At 48.2% G+C, this 15,540-nt stretch overlaps 4 protein-coding genes across 4 annotated transcripts; 3 read left to right on the top strand and 1 right to left on the bottom strand.

Annotated features, from left to right (window-relative positions):
* Nucleotides 1-540: 540 nt before the first annotated feature.
* On the top strand, nucleotides 541-1,666 carry FMAN_09106 (putative NAD binding Rossmann fold oxidoreductase; the record flags this gene model as incomplete). Its single annotated transcript, XM_041829909.1, has 2 exons — nucleotides 541-861; nucleotides 926-1,666. 2 exons carry the CDS (start codon nucleotides 541-543, stop codon nucleotides 1,664-1,666), a joined length of 1,062 nt encoding a protein of 353 aa, XP_041680625.1.
* A 1,802-nt stretch (nucleotides 1,667-3,468) lies between these two features.
* FMAN_09105 (uncharacterized protein) lies at nucleotides 3,469-5,375 on the bottom strand (the record flags this gene model as incomplete). Its single annotated transcript, XM_041829907.1, has 2 exons — nucleotides 3,469-3,589; nucleotides 3,637-5,375. The coding sequence occupies 2 exons, from the start codon at nucleotides 5,373-5,375 to the stop codon at nucleotides 3,469-3,471; spliced, it is 1,860 nt and encodes a 619-aa protein (XP_041680624.1).
* A 6,798-nt stretch (nucleotides 5,376-12,173) lies between these two features.
* On the top strand, nucleotides 12,174-12,574 carry FMAN_09104 (uncharacterized protein; the record flags this gene model as incomplete). Its single annotated transcript, XM_041829906.1, has 3 exons — nucleotides 12,174-12,225; nucleotides 12,284-12,343; nucleotides 12,402-12,574. 3 exons carry the CDS (start codon nucleotides 12,174-12,176, stop codon nucleotides 12,572-12,574), a joined length of 285 nt encoding a protein of 94 aa, XP_041680623.1.
* A 1,339-nt stretch (nucleotides 12,575-13,913) lies between these two features.
* FMAN_09103 (uncharacterized protein) lies at nucleotides 13,914-15,077 on the top strand (the record flags this gene model as incomplete). Its single annotated transcript, XM_041829905.1, has 3 exons — nucleotides 13,914-14,147; nucleotides 14,202-14,570; nucleotides 14,625-15,077. 3 exons carry the CDS (start codon nucleotides 13,914-13,916, stop codon nucleotides 15,075-15,077), a joined length of 1,056 nt encoding a protein of 351 aa, XP_041680622.1.
* Between the last annotated feature and the right edge of the window lie 463 nt (nucleotides 15,078-15,540).

The following is a 15,540-nucleotide window of genomic DNA, read 5'->3' as shown; positions in this document are numbered from 1 at the left end:
CGATCCATGCTGCAGGGGTCAGGGTTCCGAATTACAGGTCTATTTACAGTAGGAGGCTCCGATAGAAGCTTCGTAGCTAATTACCCCATTTGGAGAAATCTGATTTGTATTCTCCACTAGCAACTCATCTTCAACCTGCATCGGGTGTCTAAGATGAGAAGAGTCGATGATCTAGCCAATGGCCATGATACTATTCTGACTGAAAAGCGGAAGGATGCAGATCTTGTGACTTCTATTCCAAGCCACTGGAAGAAACCATGTACTCATGCAACGCGGGTCTGTCCAATCGAGTTGAATGTGGTGTTAGGGTTGAGAACGAGTCGAGAAAACAACGAGCAATGCCGCAAGAGCTCCGAGTATCGGTGTAAATATTCTTGACCTAGATTAATGAAAAAGCTCAAGGTATAAGGGAGGAGAGCTCGCTCGTGCTCATCGTCTCTCAGCTCTTGACTCTTCAGTCTCATTGTTGTTACGAGAACCCAATAGACACACAGCTTCAACCTAATACTTTCTCTATCACGTCTTTCTTCTCTCAGAACAATGGCCTCTCCTAAGCTCCAAGTCGCCGTTGCTGGCCTCGGCCGCATGGGTGCTCGTCATGCTCTCAACTTTCACAACAGAACTCCCCGCGCTGAGCTCGTCGCAGCCTTTACCCCTGTCCAGAAGGAGGCAGACTGGGCCAAGGTTCACCTCGAGGGTGTTACAATCTACAATGACTACCAGGAGATGCTGAAGCATCCCGGCCTTCAGGCTGTGGTAGTCGCTACCGTAACTACCGCTCATGCTGAAGAGGCCATTCAAGCCATTGAGGCTGATAAGCATGTTCTTTGCGAGAAGCCTCTAAGTACCAGCGTTGAGATCGTTAGTCCCTCTCCTCAAAAATCAAGCTTATTGAGAACTCTAACTAACCTTAATTCTTCAACAGTCCCAATCCGTGGTCGACGCCGCTGCCAAGAAGCCTCACCTCAAGGTCATGTGTGGTTTCTCCCGTCGATTCGATGCCTCATACCGCGATGCCTTTGATCGCATGGACAGCGGTGCCATCGGTCGCCCCTCCGTCTTCCGATCTCAAACCTGCGATAAGCTTGACCCATCCGGTTTCTTCGTTGCCTATGCCGAGTTCAGTGGCGGTATCTTTGTCGACTGTAACATCCACGATATCGACCTTGCCTTGTGGTACTTTGGCCAAGACTCTATCGTCAAGTCTGTTGTTGCTACTGGCATCACTGCTGTCCAGCCTGAGTTGCGAAAGCACAAGGATGTAGACAATGGTGTTGGCATCGTTGAGTTCTGGGGCGGCAAAGTTGCATACTTCTACTCTTCGCGCATGATGGCTGCTGGTCAGCACGACATGACAGAGGTTATAGGTACTGAAGGCAAACTTGCCATCAATGCCAACCCTGTCGGCAACCTTGTTGAGATGCACGAGGCAACCGGCGTGCGCCGACAGATTCCCGGCGACTACTATGGTCGTTTCGAGCATGCCTTCGTCACAGAAGCCAACGAATTCACATCTTCAGTGCTTGACAACAACAAGCTACCATTCAAGCTTACTGGTGCTGTTCAGGCTGTTAAGATTGGTTGCGCCCTCCAGGAGTCGCTCAACTCGGGCAAAAAGATAAACTTTGATGAGACTGGTCGTCGCATCGAGGAATCTAAGCTGTGAAAAGTATTACTATTACTGAGCGTGTTCGTATTTAGATGAGTTTATAGAATAATTGGACTTTGTTTGCGCGAAACGAATATCCTGATTTTATAGCTGAACTGCCAATGGAGATGCGTTGTACTTAATATCGTACCTCATAATATAAAGCATTATCAGATAACAGAGTAGAATACAAGCCCCGAAAACCACATTAGTTGCTAGTCTCTGTCCGCCAAGCGGTACTAAGCAGCACTTTGGTGTACCGAAGCCGTGCTGGAAGATCTCTCGAATACCCTCAAGAGTCATGCCCTTGACCTCAGGGTAAAATAAGTAAGAAGCGGCCTGTATGATGGCACTTGGCTATGTGCCAATCACGAGCACCAGTCCTTCGGTTCCGTCGGAGAGCGCTTTCCCTCTCCTCTCCCGTGTCTGGGATCTCAGCATCAGGGGCAAAGCTCCTTTTGCTAGATGCATTCAGGACGGGAATCCCAGACTCGGCAGCAACAGCAGATTGCAAGGCATCTAGGGCTCTTTCTGCCTTCAACTATCCATAAAGTTCCATAAATTGCCATAAACTCCGTGTCAGTGGCAGGAGCAATTGGAGTCGGTGGTTGATGAAGAGAAGGGCTTGGCTGAGGGGAGGAGGGAGGCTCAACCCACTCCATGGTAAGTTGGGCGTCATGATACCCCATCCCCATGACACGGCAGCCAAGCTCATTTCGCAATGGGGAAGATGTGCGTACACCTCTCTCCAGAGGCGCTCTCTGGCAACCTCTGCCACCCGCAGGATTCCCGCATCAGTCTTGGCCCTTAGTTCTTCAACAATTGATCTGGAAGAACTTACAAGAAAAATTGGCATAAGGCTCCAGCTCAATAGGAGCAACGACTTGGGGGGCGAGGGGGCAGGAATTGAGGCCACATGGACTGGGCCAGACGGTCTCTTCAGACTCATCCCAGGACTTGTGAGAGGCCAAACCTCTCGGAGAACACGTCCATAGAGTTGCCATTATTCACCACGTGAAATCAGTGTAAATTGATGGGATGATGATATGTCGAACATACAGCAAATTACGTGTCAAATCCTCTCTATGTTCCATGCTCATGACTGACCACAATGACTTCAATTAGGTACATAGGTACCTACATGTGCCTTAGCTCCTTCCCCTACCTACCTAGGTAGGTATCCCTCAATTCTTTTGTCTTGTAAAATGACGTACATTTTTTTTTGTCCTGAGGAAAGAACCAGGTACATGCCGAAATGAAAACTCAAGGGGAAGGAACACCTTTTTTTTAGGGAAGGCACAGTTCAGACTACCACCACATTTGCGTCGGTCACGACGGTTATAAAGCATCCACTAGCTGCACTTGGCACATAAGCTGGAAGATCTTCTGTTCCTTGATTCTAGAAAGATGCTCTCTTTGGACACTGCTTTGTTTGGAAGCAAGGTTACTCTCTATGTATCATCGGCATTAGCGTTCCTAGCACTTATCGTTTTGCAACTAAATACTTAACTGACAAAATTATTTGTCGACATCGACTTTCACTACAATGTCTTTGCTCTAAACCGGGCGAGCTCACACAGATGGCTTCGGGTGTGTGAGTTGATGCGTAATGGGTCAACGATCTATGTAATAGTCTAACTAAAGTTGAGATAAAGGAAAACAAATTCCCTTTGGTTCATATAGAGATACACAGGTTCAGGTATCAACTTGCAACTTCAACCACACCGAATTATGTACATAGCGTCATGTAAAAATGCAAGAATGGGCCCAAAGTCTAATGTAGCGTGTTCATAAAAATACGACAATTAGAGACTATATCCCTATCGCTTTCTCTCAGGCCAAGCATCTGCAAGACCCTCATAAATCGTCACATTACTGAAAGACACCTCACCACTTCCCTGATGGAAGAAGCGTATGTCGGTCGAATCGGCATACCAAGAACTAAAAAGTTAGCAAGTATCATAGCACCAGGGAATATTCCAACTTACCGAGCCCAGGTGGCAACTCCAAATCGATCGTTGGCATGAACCTCAACGATGGCATTATCCACGACAATAGTAAGATCCAGTGTCTCGATCTTCTCATCCTCATCAACAAGGACATCAAAAAGACGGAGTCGACCAGCTTCAGGACGAGCGTCAATGTCGCTAGTTGTGAGGGCTGCAGCACTAGTGTTGCTACGATCGATGATGATGGATTCGTTGGAGAACTGGTAGTAAATAGTGGTGGACTCCTTATCAGAGGCCAAAATCTGGAAACCAGCCTTGAGCTCCGAGTCGCGAGCAGATTTGGGGAATGAGATAGAGCTCTTGAGAACGTAAAACTTGGACTCCGGGTTGCGGTCGAAGGGAGCTGATCCTGCCTTGCTGATGTTTCGGCCCGGTTCAACAAAAGATATCTTCTTGGTGAACTCAGCCATAGGCTCTCGAGCAATAACCTGCTTCAGAGTAGCAAGTTCTAAAACACCTGACTCGTTTCTCTCAACACGCCAGGATCCTTCTTCGCGTGAAAGCTCATTATCGACGACATTACTGATCCTACCAACGGTGAGCTCTCTAGGAAGGAGAAGAGACCCAGTCCAATTCTGCTGAGGAGTAGGGAAATACTTCAGATCACCGTAGTAATCTCCAGTAAGCCAAAGGTAGCTGATGAATCGATCTGGTGCACCGCTCTTGGACGATGCCTTTGAGTCCGAAGGGAGGTATTTGCCAGCCGCGGCGTAGGCTGATCGTCCCCAGTCAAGTTTGCCAACCATTGAAGGAGTGAACTTTGGCTTTCCGTTGTCGAGGGATATGTTTCCTGCAGCCCACAGCATGTCGCGGAAAGACGACACCTGAGGAACAATAGGCTTTTCCTGCCACTCCGCTCCAAAGGTGATGAATGTCTCGCCGTCAGAGTTATACCCCTTCTCATCAACACTGAAGACATTGGCCACTTCAAAGTTGAAACCGTAGCGTCCTGCCCAGAGACCATCACCCCAGGTGGTGTTGGCCTTCTCATGCCACCACTCGCCGAGATACTCCCAATATTGAAACTCCGGGTCGTGCTGACGATAGAGAAACATACTAGGACCCTTTTGATGAACACCGCCAGAAATGACGCTATACCATGTTCCTGACTCGCTTTCCAGAAGGCTGTCAAGATCTTTGTTCTGGAAAACGAAGGGATCGCGGAAGGCCGTCACGTTGAGAGCAAACGGAGGTGCTGGGATCGCAGGACCCTGTCGTAGCTTTGTGAAGTTACGGCCTCCATCCTTTGACACAGCGAGGGACTGCGTCTCACTTCCGCGAGTGTAGTTGATGGTCCAATGGATGGGGAGGTAAGATACAGAGGTGTAGAAGAGCGTAGGCGTGCCATTGATGCCCTTGGGTATAACGGATCCGTCAAAGACTGCCACAGGATCATTTAGACCTCCAGCCCGGATGAAAGGAGCGCCTCCAGGGTTGAGATCTCGATATGTCACGAGATCATCCGTTGTAGCACCCGCAGCACCCTCATGGAGATATCCAACGTGGAAGAGTCCAGTTTTGGGGTCAGTGTAGTGCATACAAGGATCTCCAATCTGTCCAGTAGGAGGGAGTACGTGAGCTCGAGGACGCCATGTGTTGTAAATGGTCAGATTGGCCAGAGTGCTGAGATTTGGGGGAGCGCGGTTATAGTCAAGCTTTGGAGTCGATGGCTTGGCCCAGGCAAGAGAGCCAGCCGTCAAGAAAAGTGAGAACTTCATGATGTATTCTGCAACGGTTACATGCAGATGGACATCAAAATCGTGGAGCCACTGAAACTATATATGCCCATTACAACGTCCCATACTTTCTCCTGTCGCCCCGACAAATAGTGAGGGGAAGGGTAACATCGTCATGAGAAACCCAAGAAGCTTCACTTGAACTAAACTCGGCGATACCACGGCGTCAAAGAACACCTGAGAATTGGACTTTCAGGCCTTGAAAAAATAGGATGAACCTGGGAATCCGGAGATTTGCGGAGTTTGTGTGGGGAGATCGACGGTCTTTCTTCCTAGAGAACCATGGTGTTGAGTTTCTAGTGACGTATGCTCAATAGAAGAGGCACTTGGCAGATGGCACTAATGAATTATGCTTTCTTCGCGAAGAGGTTTAGAATCGAGACTTTGATTGTTTGGTAGAGTTTACGATGATCAGCAGACGCCCATAGGCTGAATATATCCAGAGACCTGCTGCAAACTCCATCATGACCATTACATAACGTGGTTTGGGGAATCAAAACAATCGAATGACATATGGGGTCGAGAGTTTATATGCGGAGCCATTGTCGGACCGAGGGACAATACCACTTCCCCATATCTCCAGGCATTGACCGTTACAATGGAACAAGCATGGGAATTAGACTCAAAAACCGCCTTGTTTTTACCCAAGTCTCGGGGAGCAAGAAAGTATCAGACTTTAATATAGAATGTCAAAATAAACTCAGTAAAATGTATTCTAAACTTGTCCTAAACTTATGCTAATTTACTCAAGCCTTTTTGTCATTTAGGATCAAGGTCCTGGCTTTTCTTTCCTCCCCTGGCCAAGTAAATGGCTCGTCTGGAGACTTTTACGTACAGAAGCTGATCCCTTCCTTTTGGTAGCCGACGATTTGCCATCAAGGCCAGCTCGTGAGGTCAATGAACGTTATAGTGGTAACTTCCATTCTAGTTCGATAGGTAGATAAGCCTCGGGAGATAGTTATCCGATCCAAGGTAGGTAGGTAGGTAAATATTCAGTACATCTGCCGTGCCGTTATTGTAGGAGGCCCATGGTCATTTCAACTCTTGCACTTTTCAGATTCACAACCACACCAAAATCATCATCGCAAATACCATCGCTTTTTGATCAGCAAATATACTCTTTGATAATCAAACACGTTCATACCAAAATGATCTCTCGCTTCACACGTCCTCTTTCGCGCTGTTTCAAAAGAGGCGACCTATACTGTGTCTACCATCCTTAAAGAATTTCTAAGAGAATGGCCGCTATCCTTCCTAAGAGAAGAAAGGAAACTTAGGACCTTAATCCTAAATGATAAAAATATTTGGGTAATTTGACCTAAGTTTAGGGGATTCTTTATCAAGTTTATTTTAGCACTTTCTTTTTAAGTCTTGAGTTTTTTGCTCCCCGAGGGCCCGAGCAAATAGAACGCACGACAACAAAGAGAAATATGGCATGGTATAAGTCTCTATTCCGCCAGGAGAATTTCCATAAGCTCGGATCATCTGCAGGCATATTTGTAAGTTCCCCAATAAGAATTATTCACATAATTCTAATTTATTTCAGCCTGGCTAGTGCCTTGTCTAAGACCCTCTCGTGACAAAACTCACAAACTTGTGACAATCTCTTTTCGAGCAAAATGACGACTCGAAACTTTAGACATCAGCGTATACCCATAGCTCATTACGAATTAGCGTGTTATCGAAGGATATAGACAACTCTCCGTTCATTGACCTCACGAGCTGGCCTTGATGGCAAATCGTCGGCTTTCAAAATAAAGGGATCAGCTCCTGTAGTCAGGACTAAGTTTTCAGTTCACTAAAGCTTCGTTAAGTGAGTCACAAATGGTTTGAACGCAAAGGAGCTTTCGAGTTCGTTGCTGCTCCATGATCTCGGAACGATAAACAGTTGCATGAACTCTCGCTCGGGAATTCGGCGTTGTCTCGACAATAACATTATCTCACTTCCTCACTTTGTACGCCCGGTACACCAACACCACGGATATGTATCATGAGTTTGCGTAATAAGATCATCGTGGTGGTGTTGGACGAGATACCTGCAGGCTGTCGTACCGGTAAGTGAAGTCGAAGCACCAGCTCGGGCATCAGGCAACCTCTTGTGACTGCAATCAAGCTTTTCGACGACGGAAACTTATTCAAGAGAGTATGCAATTGCTTTGTGTATCAATCGACGTTTCGCAGCGTCGACAGTAGGTGATGGCCATTCGGCGAAATAGATGATCAGTCTCCAAGCTCGGCCAAATACCTGGCTCTGTGTACGTGTGCATTGCACTCAACCTCGTAACTTGAGGCCTTGCTGCTCCTAGATATTTGGAAGGCTGCTTATCAATATCAAGGATAGCTACATACTGAGAACAATGCCGAGGCTGACAAGAGAAAGGCTATTATCAGTTTGCAAGACAAAGTCGCACAGCAGCATCGTGGTCTAAAACGGCGAGGTGCAGTGCTGTACGGCATGCAAGGAGGCAAGGAGGGAAGAAGACTCCTTGCTGGGAGGTCACATTGTAGCATTTCACATTCCATCTACGTCACGTTTTCGACCGGTGAGTGAAGAGCAAGCTCATTGTGGAGCCTGTCGTTGAAATTCCATGAGAGTGGTTGGCTGAGGAGGCCAGCATGATAGGCGCGGCCAGTACCCGATAACCGGATCAAGAGGAGCTCGCAGGCTCGTCACACAAGCTCATGCAAGGTTTGTCTGTTGGTCTGTCAAGGATAAGATATGGTGCGTAGTCTCATCACGATTCCTCTGCTCTGCATGACTGATCCATAAGGCTTTGAGAGATGGCAAACCCGGGTTAAAGACACTACATTGCGGCAAAGTCCTTGACCGGTCGGCCACGCTGAATCTACATATACTCGATTTAGTAACAGGCGAGACACCGGTCAGTGCCCAAGCTGACAACAGTTCCTGCTATGCGTGGGATGAGGGTATGTTGGCGTGGGGTTTGAACCGTTGCAGCTGGTACACTAAAACCGGCACGGCTCGTTGGTCGCTTTGACTGGTATCCAGCATGTAGTATGTATGTATGTAAGGCTCCGTGACTCTTTTGGCTTTGTTGTCGCGTCAATTCAATGTGGAAACAAAGCGAGAAAACTATGCTGTCCCCAGGTGTATAGCAAATGCTCAGACAATCGGGTTTGGGCCTTTTACTGCATAAGTGAACCGGGCCAGTCTTTTACAGCTCCCATCTGTGTTACCACGCCTTGAACATAGCGAGTCTGGCCAGGGTAGTCGAGTCAGACACTTGCAGTCAGCATCAGGCAAGGCTCGGGCCCGGAGTCGATGATACGACATAAAAAGACACCAACATCGGACTGAAGCGAATGCTAGCATATGCTAGTCTGAATAGACTCGTGGAAAAGCTTGAAGTGAAAGGCTAATGGTCAATTTGTATGCAGGGGTCCGATATGTCATCAGCTTCAAGCCTGGAATAGGCCAGTTTCTCGAGAAAGGTGGACGTAGCGGGTTCGGCAGTCAAACAGGAGTGTCAGAAACGCAGTGGCCACTAACAAGTCCTCCGGCACTTTGAGATTGATGAAGCATTCGGGGCTTCTGCAAGTCGCTTATCGTGAATTCGAATACACTTTGACCAAAATGTATGTATGGTTACGGACCCCGTGGGAAGAGACGGTTGATGCGCACTACTACAGTACTTATCTCCGCTTTCCGAAGGCGCCAGCGTTGTTCTGTATATTCGCCGAATAATTGGCTCAGATGCTTGTGATTCAAGAAACGTTCGATGACACCCGAACAGTGATGAAGTCGAGAACCACTAGATCAGTGCGAGCGAGGTTTGTGGCTAGGTTGGTGATCAGGTAATAGTAGATCGTCCAGGGTCCTGATCTCAGTCGCAAGACGCGGCTAATCCATCCCTCACCCTCACAGTGGCCATGAAAATCCAGAGTACACCAAGATCATCACCGAGCTACTGCATAGTGCCGTACATGTCATGATATGTAGGTACCAACCAGGTTTTGTACACTTCCCTGTGAACAGCCTGGTGTAGCCAAAGAACTCAAGACCAATGCGCAAAGACCCCGGTAGTTGATGACTGCAGTGATGATGCTTGATGCAACGTTAGTTCATGTGTCGGGAGAGGCCAACTAGCGATCGGGGTTTAGAAAGGAGATTATATTGATCTTAGCGAGGGTGAAGGACGTGTTGTTGCTTTGTTTTATGGAGGTCTGAACTCTGAGCTCTGGTGAAGACACGAGCTAGTGCTGTAGAGCTTGACACTAGGTCACATGTCACCATCTCATCGGGCTTGCTTTAGTGCCTTGGGGGCTTAGTCTAAGGCACGAGCACCCTTGATAGCGGATTGTCGGTGGAGAGAGCTCGAGGTCCCCCCACAAGCTCTCGATAGATCCGGGCTCTTTGGCTCTTGGCTAGGCTACCTAGGGGAGCATTCAAGGAGTTCTGGCTGGATCAATGCTGCTGAAAGCCGGGATCATGGCAGGCTAGGTAGGCTATGGCGGTGATCTTTGCAACTCTACAGCACATCCATCCATCAACGAAAAGAAAAAAAGAAACGAAAAGGACGACGTCAAATTTTACGAACTGTCAGAGACAAACGAGATGAGACATAATAAAGGAGGAGAGCACAACAGGCAGTCCAAGGTCAAAGCCACGGATGCCACGTACGAGTCCTTCTTTGTCCTTGGCCCTCAGCCTTTTCCGAGTCTTTTCTTTGCCCTTTGCCTGTTATATTGAAACAGATCTCGTGGTGGTAGACTTTGCATCGACAAATTATATCCTTGACGATTTCGGCTTTTAGCCAGCAAGGCCCATTGGTCGCCTGTCTTGATCCCCTGAGCTAGACTGGGCTGCCCTGCCTCAGCTGGCGTCTGCCGTCTGCCTCAAGATGCTGGCTGAAGCTTTCGCTTGACGTGGCCATGTTAAGATGTTATCTCAACTGGATGCCATACCAACAGGGGTTGTTCTCTCATCAACTTTGCCCAAATCTCCTCCTCAAACAGACGCCCAACGATCACGTATAGTTACATAGTACTCACTCTCCTGGTCCTGTCGCGTGCCTGCAGACGAAACGAAAAACTGCACTCGATGCTCGTGTGCGACATCATCTCAAGCATGACACCTCATCCTGCACATCATCACCACTAGAAGTGAGAATCCTCTGAGTCGCACTCGATTGGTGGGTAGTATTCTCTCTAGTCGTCTCTTTTCGCGTTTCCAAAGCTACACACAGGACGTGGTCTCCTGCTTCGTGTTTATTCCGTCATGGCTGGTCAGCCTCATGGTGTCTTTTTCTTTTCTTGTCTCCTCAATCATTGTGTATGTATTACTATTATCCTTGGTGTTGGGCGTCCACCATCCAGCCAGTTTTGCTTCGCTCTACGTAATCTGCTCTATGTACTTCCCTTTGCTTTTTCCGCCCTGGTCCAGCGTGCCAGTAACCTTCAGCCTTTCCAAATCAAGCTCTTAGCTTAGTTAACCACAAGGATCCATGCGCGTGTACATACCCGCTGTGATCTTGGTCCCATTTCTTGACTATCCCCTTGCACATTTGCGCCTAGCAGACGGAACAAGCTCCACGGCCACGAGACGAGCCTCTTATTATCGACGCCCTCGAAAATGACTTAGACCACACGCCCCCTTGTTTTCCTTTCTTTTTTGCCTACATTCCCAGTTGTCCCCGTATCCTTGGGCGCACATTATTCACAGGTCTTCGCTTGTCTTCTCCAGGTCAGCCTCGTCAGGCCTCAGTTGACGGATTCGCTATGTGTACAACACTTTCAGCACCTCGCCTTTCTACCCGCTCCCGCAGCCGTTGCCGTTGCCATCCGTCTTAGACTGACGGCAGCCGGCACGGCCCATTCTGAGGTCAAAACGACTTCTCACACACCCATCGTGAACTCGGACCCAATGTACCAGATCCCACCCTTTCCAATCCCCCCAAGGGGCTAGAAAAAGCAAACCCAACTCGGAGCCCCATCTACCAAGCTCCAGGGCCATAGTCTAGTAGTGCGTATTGATGAATAGTACGCACGCTTACTTCGTAGGTAGTTAGTTAGTTGCTTGCTTGCTTGCCAGCAGAAACTTCAGGTCTTTCTTTTTTGAGGTTTCGCTTGTCAATCCTTCCCACCTCTTCGTCAAAGCACAAGCTCACATAGTGGCTCATATCCTTCATACTAATTATTTATAACTTGTCCGAAGTCTACTCTCCTGTCTCTTCCTCTCCATTTCCTCTCCGTGACTGTACTGAACTAATTTACTTGCTTTGCAATGCCATATCTTCCAGTCTCCTCAAACCTCTGATCCTTGATCATCTGCAACTTAGCCTCACACAAGCTTTTTCTCGTCTACTTGAAGCCTGCATTGCCGCCTCGGTCACCCTTCCCATTGAACGGCATCTGATCCTATCCTGCCACATCATCGTCCCGGAATCCTGAGCCCAACCTGTCTGTTAGCCTTCGTCTTACCTTTCGGGCCTCTTAACTACATCACGCGTTGGGCAACTCTACAGGATACCTGTTGCCGCCCTGTTCTTGGAAAMCCTCACACCCGCCGTATTCTGACACTGTGGCTACGTACAGCTTGGTTCATCTGAACATATAAAGCTCATCATCTCCTCCCTCGGTGTTCTCATCTGTCGTCTCAGCTTCGAATCCGTTCTTGAGTAGGCTTCATTAGATCTTTGGTTATTCAGATCTGGTACACCAACCTTCTTCAACTTCAACTCTCTGGTCTCAGAAAAATCAGTTTCTTCGGCCAACTATCTTACACCAATCTCCGCCTGTTACAAACAGCCCAAAATCGCAATGGAGGTTCAATCTGCCACTCCTACTGGCCCCTGGCAAGATCAGCTCGACAGTATGGAAACCCCCMCCCGCCACTTGGCACCAACTTTACATTTCTAACTACTGATTAGGTGTTTGCCGAGATGCTCAGTTGCGTCCCCCGGTTTTTCAAATTGTGTCAGATCGTCGAGGTATGCTAGTCATGAAAGATGACTTAGATGTTCTGGTCCTGAGCTCACATTCTTATAGGTGGCCGAACTGCTTGGTCCAGCAGAGTAACTGTCCATGGCAAGACTCTCGCAGCTCGTTTCTGGTATGACGGCAAGAATCTCAACAATGCCAGAGAAGATGCTGCCGAGTGTGCCGTCAAGTGGTTGACTGGATCTGAATCTAGTTCTCCCACCCAGCAATGGGGTTGGTAGACTTACGATGTGGGGGTCACTCCTTTTCATATGCTTAACCCACTCAAGCATCACTGAAATCTACGGAAATGGTGGTCTGGCCATTTATGAACGAAGGAGTTATCTTTCTTGTGTTATTATGATTTCCTTTTGGTCTTACCTCTTTTCGAATCAAGCACCTGGAGTTTGGTAGCAAAACTTACGAAACGGGCAAGGTTGTGTTCACCATGCTCTCAGCACCTGGAACAATTAACCCCTTGGTCAAGGTCTTGGGTTGTATTTTATGGGTTGGGTTGGAGGGCAAAAGTCTAATTTTTTTCATGTATGACTTGAGGAAAGGGTAGGATATGTCGGTTATTACAGTTCTTGTTTGGTGTTTGACGGAGTCGGTTACACTGAGGGTCTCTACTAATGAGCCCTCATGTGGAGGTTCACAAAAGCTCGTAGAACAGCAGACGGAGACTTTTAGAACTATACAGTTTGATTCGATCCTTTAGTATTTGGGACGTTCAGTAATGGATATTTCCAAGGAATACCCAAACAAGTTCCTTGCTGTGAGGTCAAAGGGGGTTTATTTCAGGGCCTATCAGCATATCTCGCAGCATTCCTATGCAATGCAGTCAGCCCATCGAGGCTTCGACAGCTCTCAACGCCGTTTTCTCATATACAGTTCCCTCCTGAAGGGGAAGTTCATACTCAACCAATGCTGTGTACCCCCACCCTCGGTACGGCCACGGTCGGCCACAGCATAGGTAGGACAGCATGAGCAGGCCACATGAAATGGCAGTTTATAAATGCCGACTGGTTTATACTCTACTATCGATCCGGCGTCGGCATTTCACAGCATAAGAGTGAGGTTCAGTGCAACGTCAGTTGTGTTATGAACACCCACTTAGTATCAGTTGGGTAGCTGAAGTAAGCTGCATAATTTGATTCCTGACAAGAGGAAATCAACAATGGCTCCAGGATGATTATCATTTGCTACCATAACCATTGGAAAGCTGGTTTCATGTCCAATCCAAGCAGCTCAATGACTTCGTTTCGCAAGAGTCGAGCTCAAGTTCAACCACGAGCACTTCCAGCCTTTAGAATCACAAGACATGACTACACATAATTCCCGCTCCAGAATATTGAGTCGATATGAATTCCAATGCTCCAACTCTTGTCTCGCTTGCCTGGAGTGTTGTTGATATCGAAGTTCAGATATGGTTATGTAAGCATACATCAACTCTCGGATTATTGCTTATCCGTCATTCTGGGAATTTTGCATCGCGAATTAGACTAACAATCGGATCACAAGAGCCACGAGGCTGTTATAATTCCTGCTCCAAGAACGTTGCTAGCAACGCGGAGCTCAGTCATGTCTCCAAGAACGAGTATTTGGGGCGCATGCAGAGCTCTCGCAATTCGTTCGAGACCTGTCGCCCCTCGATCAGCCCCATTCATCCAGTCTCTTCCACGCAACAGATGGTATTCGAGCCAAGGAAACGATCATCCTCCGAAGGCAATTGATAACTCTCAAGAGGCTCAGAACTCCCAGGTTGAATCAGAATCGAAGGAGGGAGTGTCGACAGCAGGAAATGGAGAGGTTGAGGTAGGACTTGGTTCAAAAGCTTCCATGTCTCGCAGCTAATGAGCTGCGATGTAGGTGACTTCTCCGACGTCCAGTGCCGAAGTTATCGACGATGCAACGCTCGAACAATTATTTTTCGGTGGCCGTACACAAACCAGCTCAGTTGGGGGTGCTGAGGGTGGCCTGACACCGGCACAGGAGGATGTTCTTTACCGAGAGGGTACTATTCCTTCGGCCGAGAAGGCTGAAGCTCTCGCAGCAGCAGCAGAGAAGTCCGAGTTGGAGACTACGGACAGCACAGAGATGCAAAACCCAGGACACAAGTTTGGCCTCCCCAAGAGGCCGTGGCCGCAAGGGTTCAATCTGAAGAAACGTTACCACCCTGTGTTGGAGCAAATTACCCGACTCCTCATGAGGGATGGTAAGCTCAGTGTTGCTCAACGGGTAAGTTTCGTCTACTGAATGAAAATGGAGGCAATTGGCTAATCAATGAATCAGAATATGGCCATTGTCATGAATTACCTCCGAACCGCACCACCTCCGATATATAGCCCGAAATACCCTCTACTGCCCGGAACCCCCCCGGCCTCACATCTCCCTCTCAACCCAATCCTGTACATCACAGTTGCCGTGGACTCGGTGGCTCCTCTTCTCAAAATCCGCAACGTGGCCGGCGCCGGTGGCGGTGGCCGTGCACTTGAACTTCCCGTACCCTTAGGTGTGAGGCAGAGACGACGAGTAGCGTTCAAGTGGATTCTGGACGTGATCAACAAGAAGCCTTCCAAGGGCAGTGGACGTAAGCAGTTCCCATACAGGATTGCTGAGGAGATCGTTGCAGTGGTTGAGGGGCGTTCGGGTGTGTGGGAAAAGCGAAAGCAGGTGCATAAGCTGGGTACAGCGGCACGAGCGAATGTTGGATCCAACAAGCTGAAGGTCAAGAAGAAGATGTAGGTCTAGACGAGGTGCAAATGGAACGCCTGGTCCTCTGGATGTATAGTAGATGTGCAAAATATGTAACTATATCAAGATACTGATGAAAAGACCCATTTAATGTTACTGTCCTAGTGCTCAACTTGCCATTCAGCGGAATCCACAGACTGTCCCAAATCTCCAAGCTCAATAGTATTGTACCGTAGCAAAGTTGTGGCTGTTTCAGCGTCGTTGTACTATGTATGAGTCAAAGCATGGTTTGGGGCTGTGCTTATTCTCTCATTGGCGCCGTCGTATGGTGGGAACGGAAGCCGAAGATATCGGAAGAAACCTCGGTAGCTGCCGAGAGCCCGGCCCCGGATCCGGACTGCAGCGGCACCCGAATCGCTTAGAGAGTCGGAATGCTTTGGCAAGTATTCACAATTCGTAGCGAAACAAAACTCGCTTAAATTATGAGTAGTAGACGAGGCTCAACAAGCTATGG

The sequence above is a fragment of the Fusarium mangiferae genome (genome assembly GCF_900044065.1).
Source record: "Fusarium mangiferae strain MRC7560 genome assembly, contig: FMAN_scaffold004, whole genome shotgun sequence".
NCBI classification, from domain to species: domain Eukaryota; kingdom Fungi; phylum Ascomycota; class Sordariomycetes; order Hypocreales; family Nectriaceae; genus Fusarium; species Fusarium mangiferae.
Note: the sequence above shows the minus strand (reverse complement) of the source record. Positions and strands in the feature narration are given on the sequence as shown.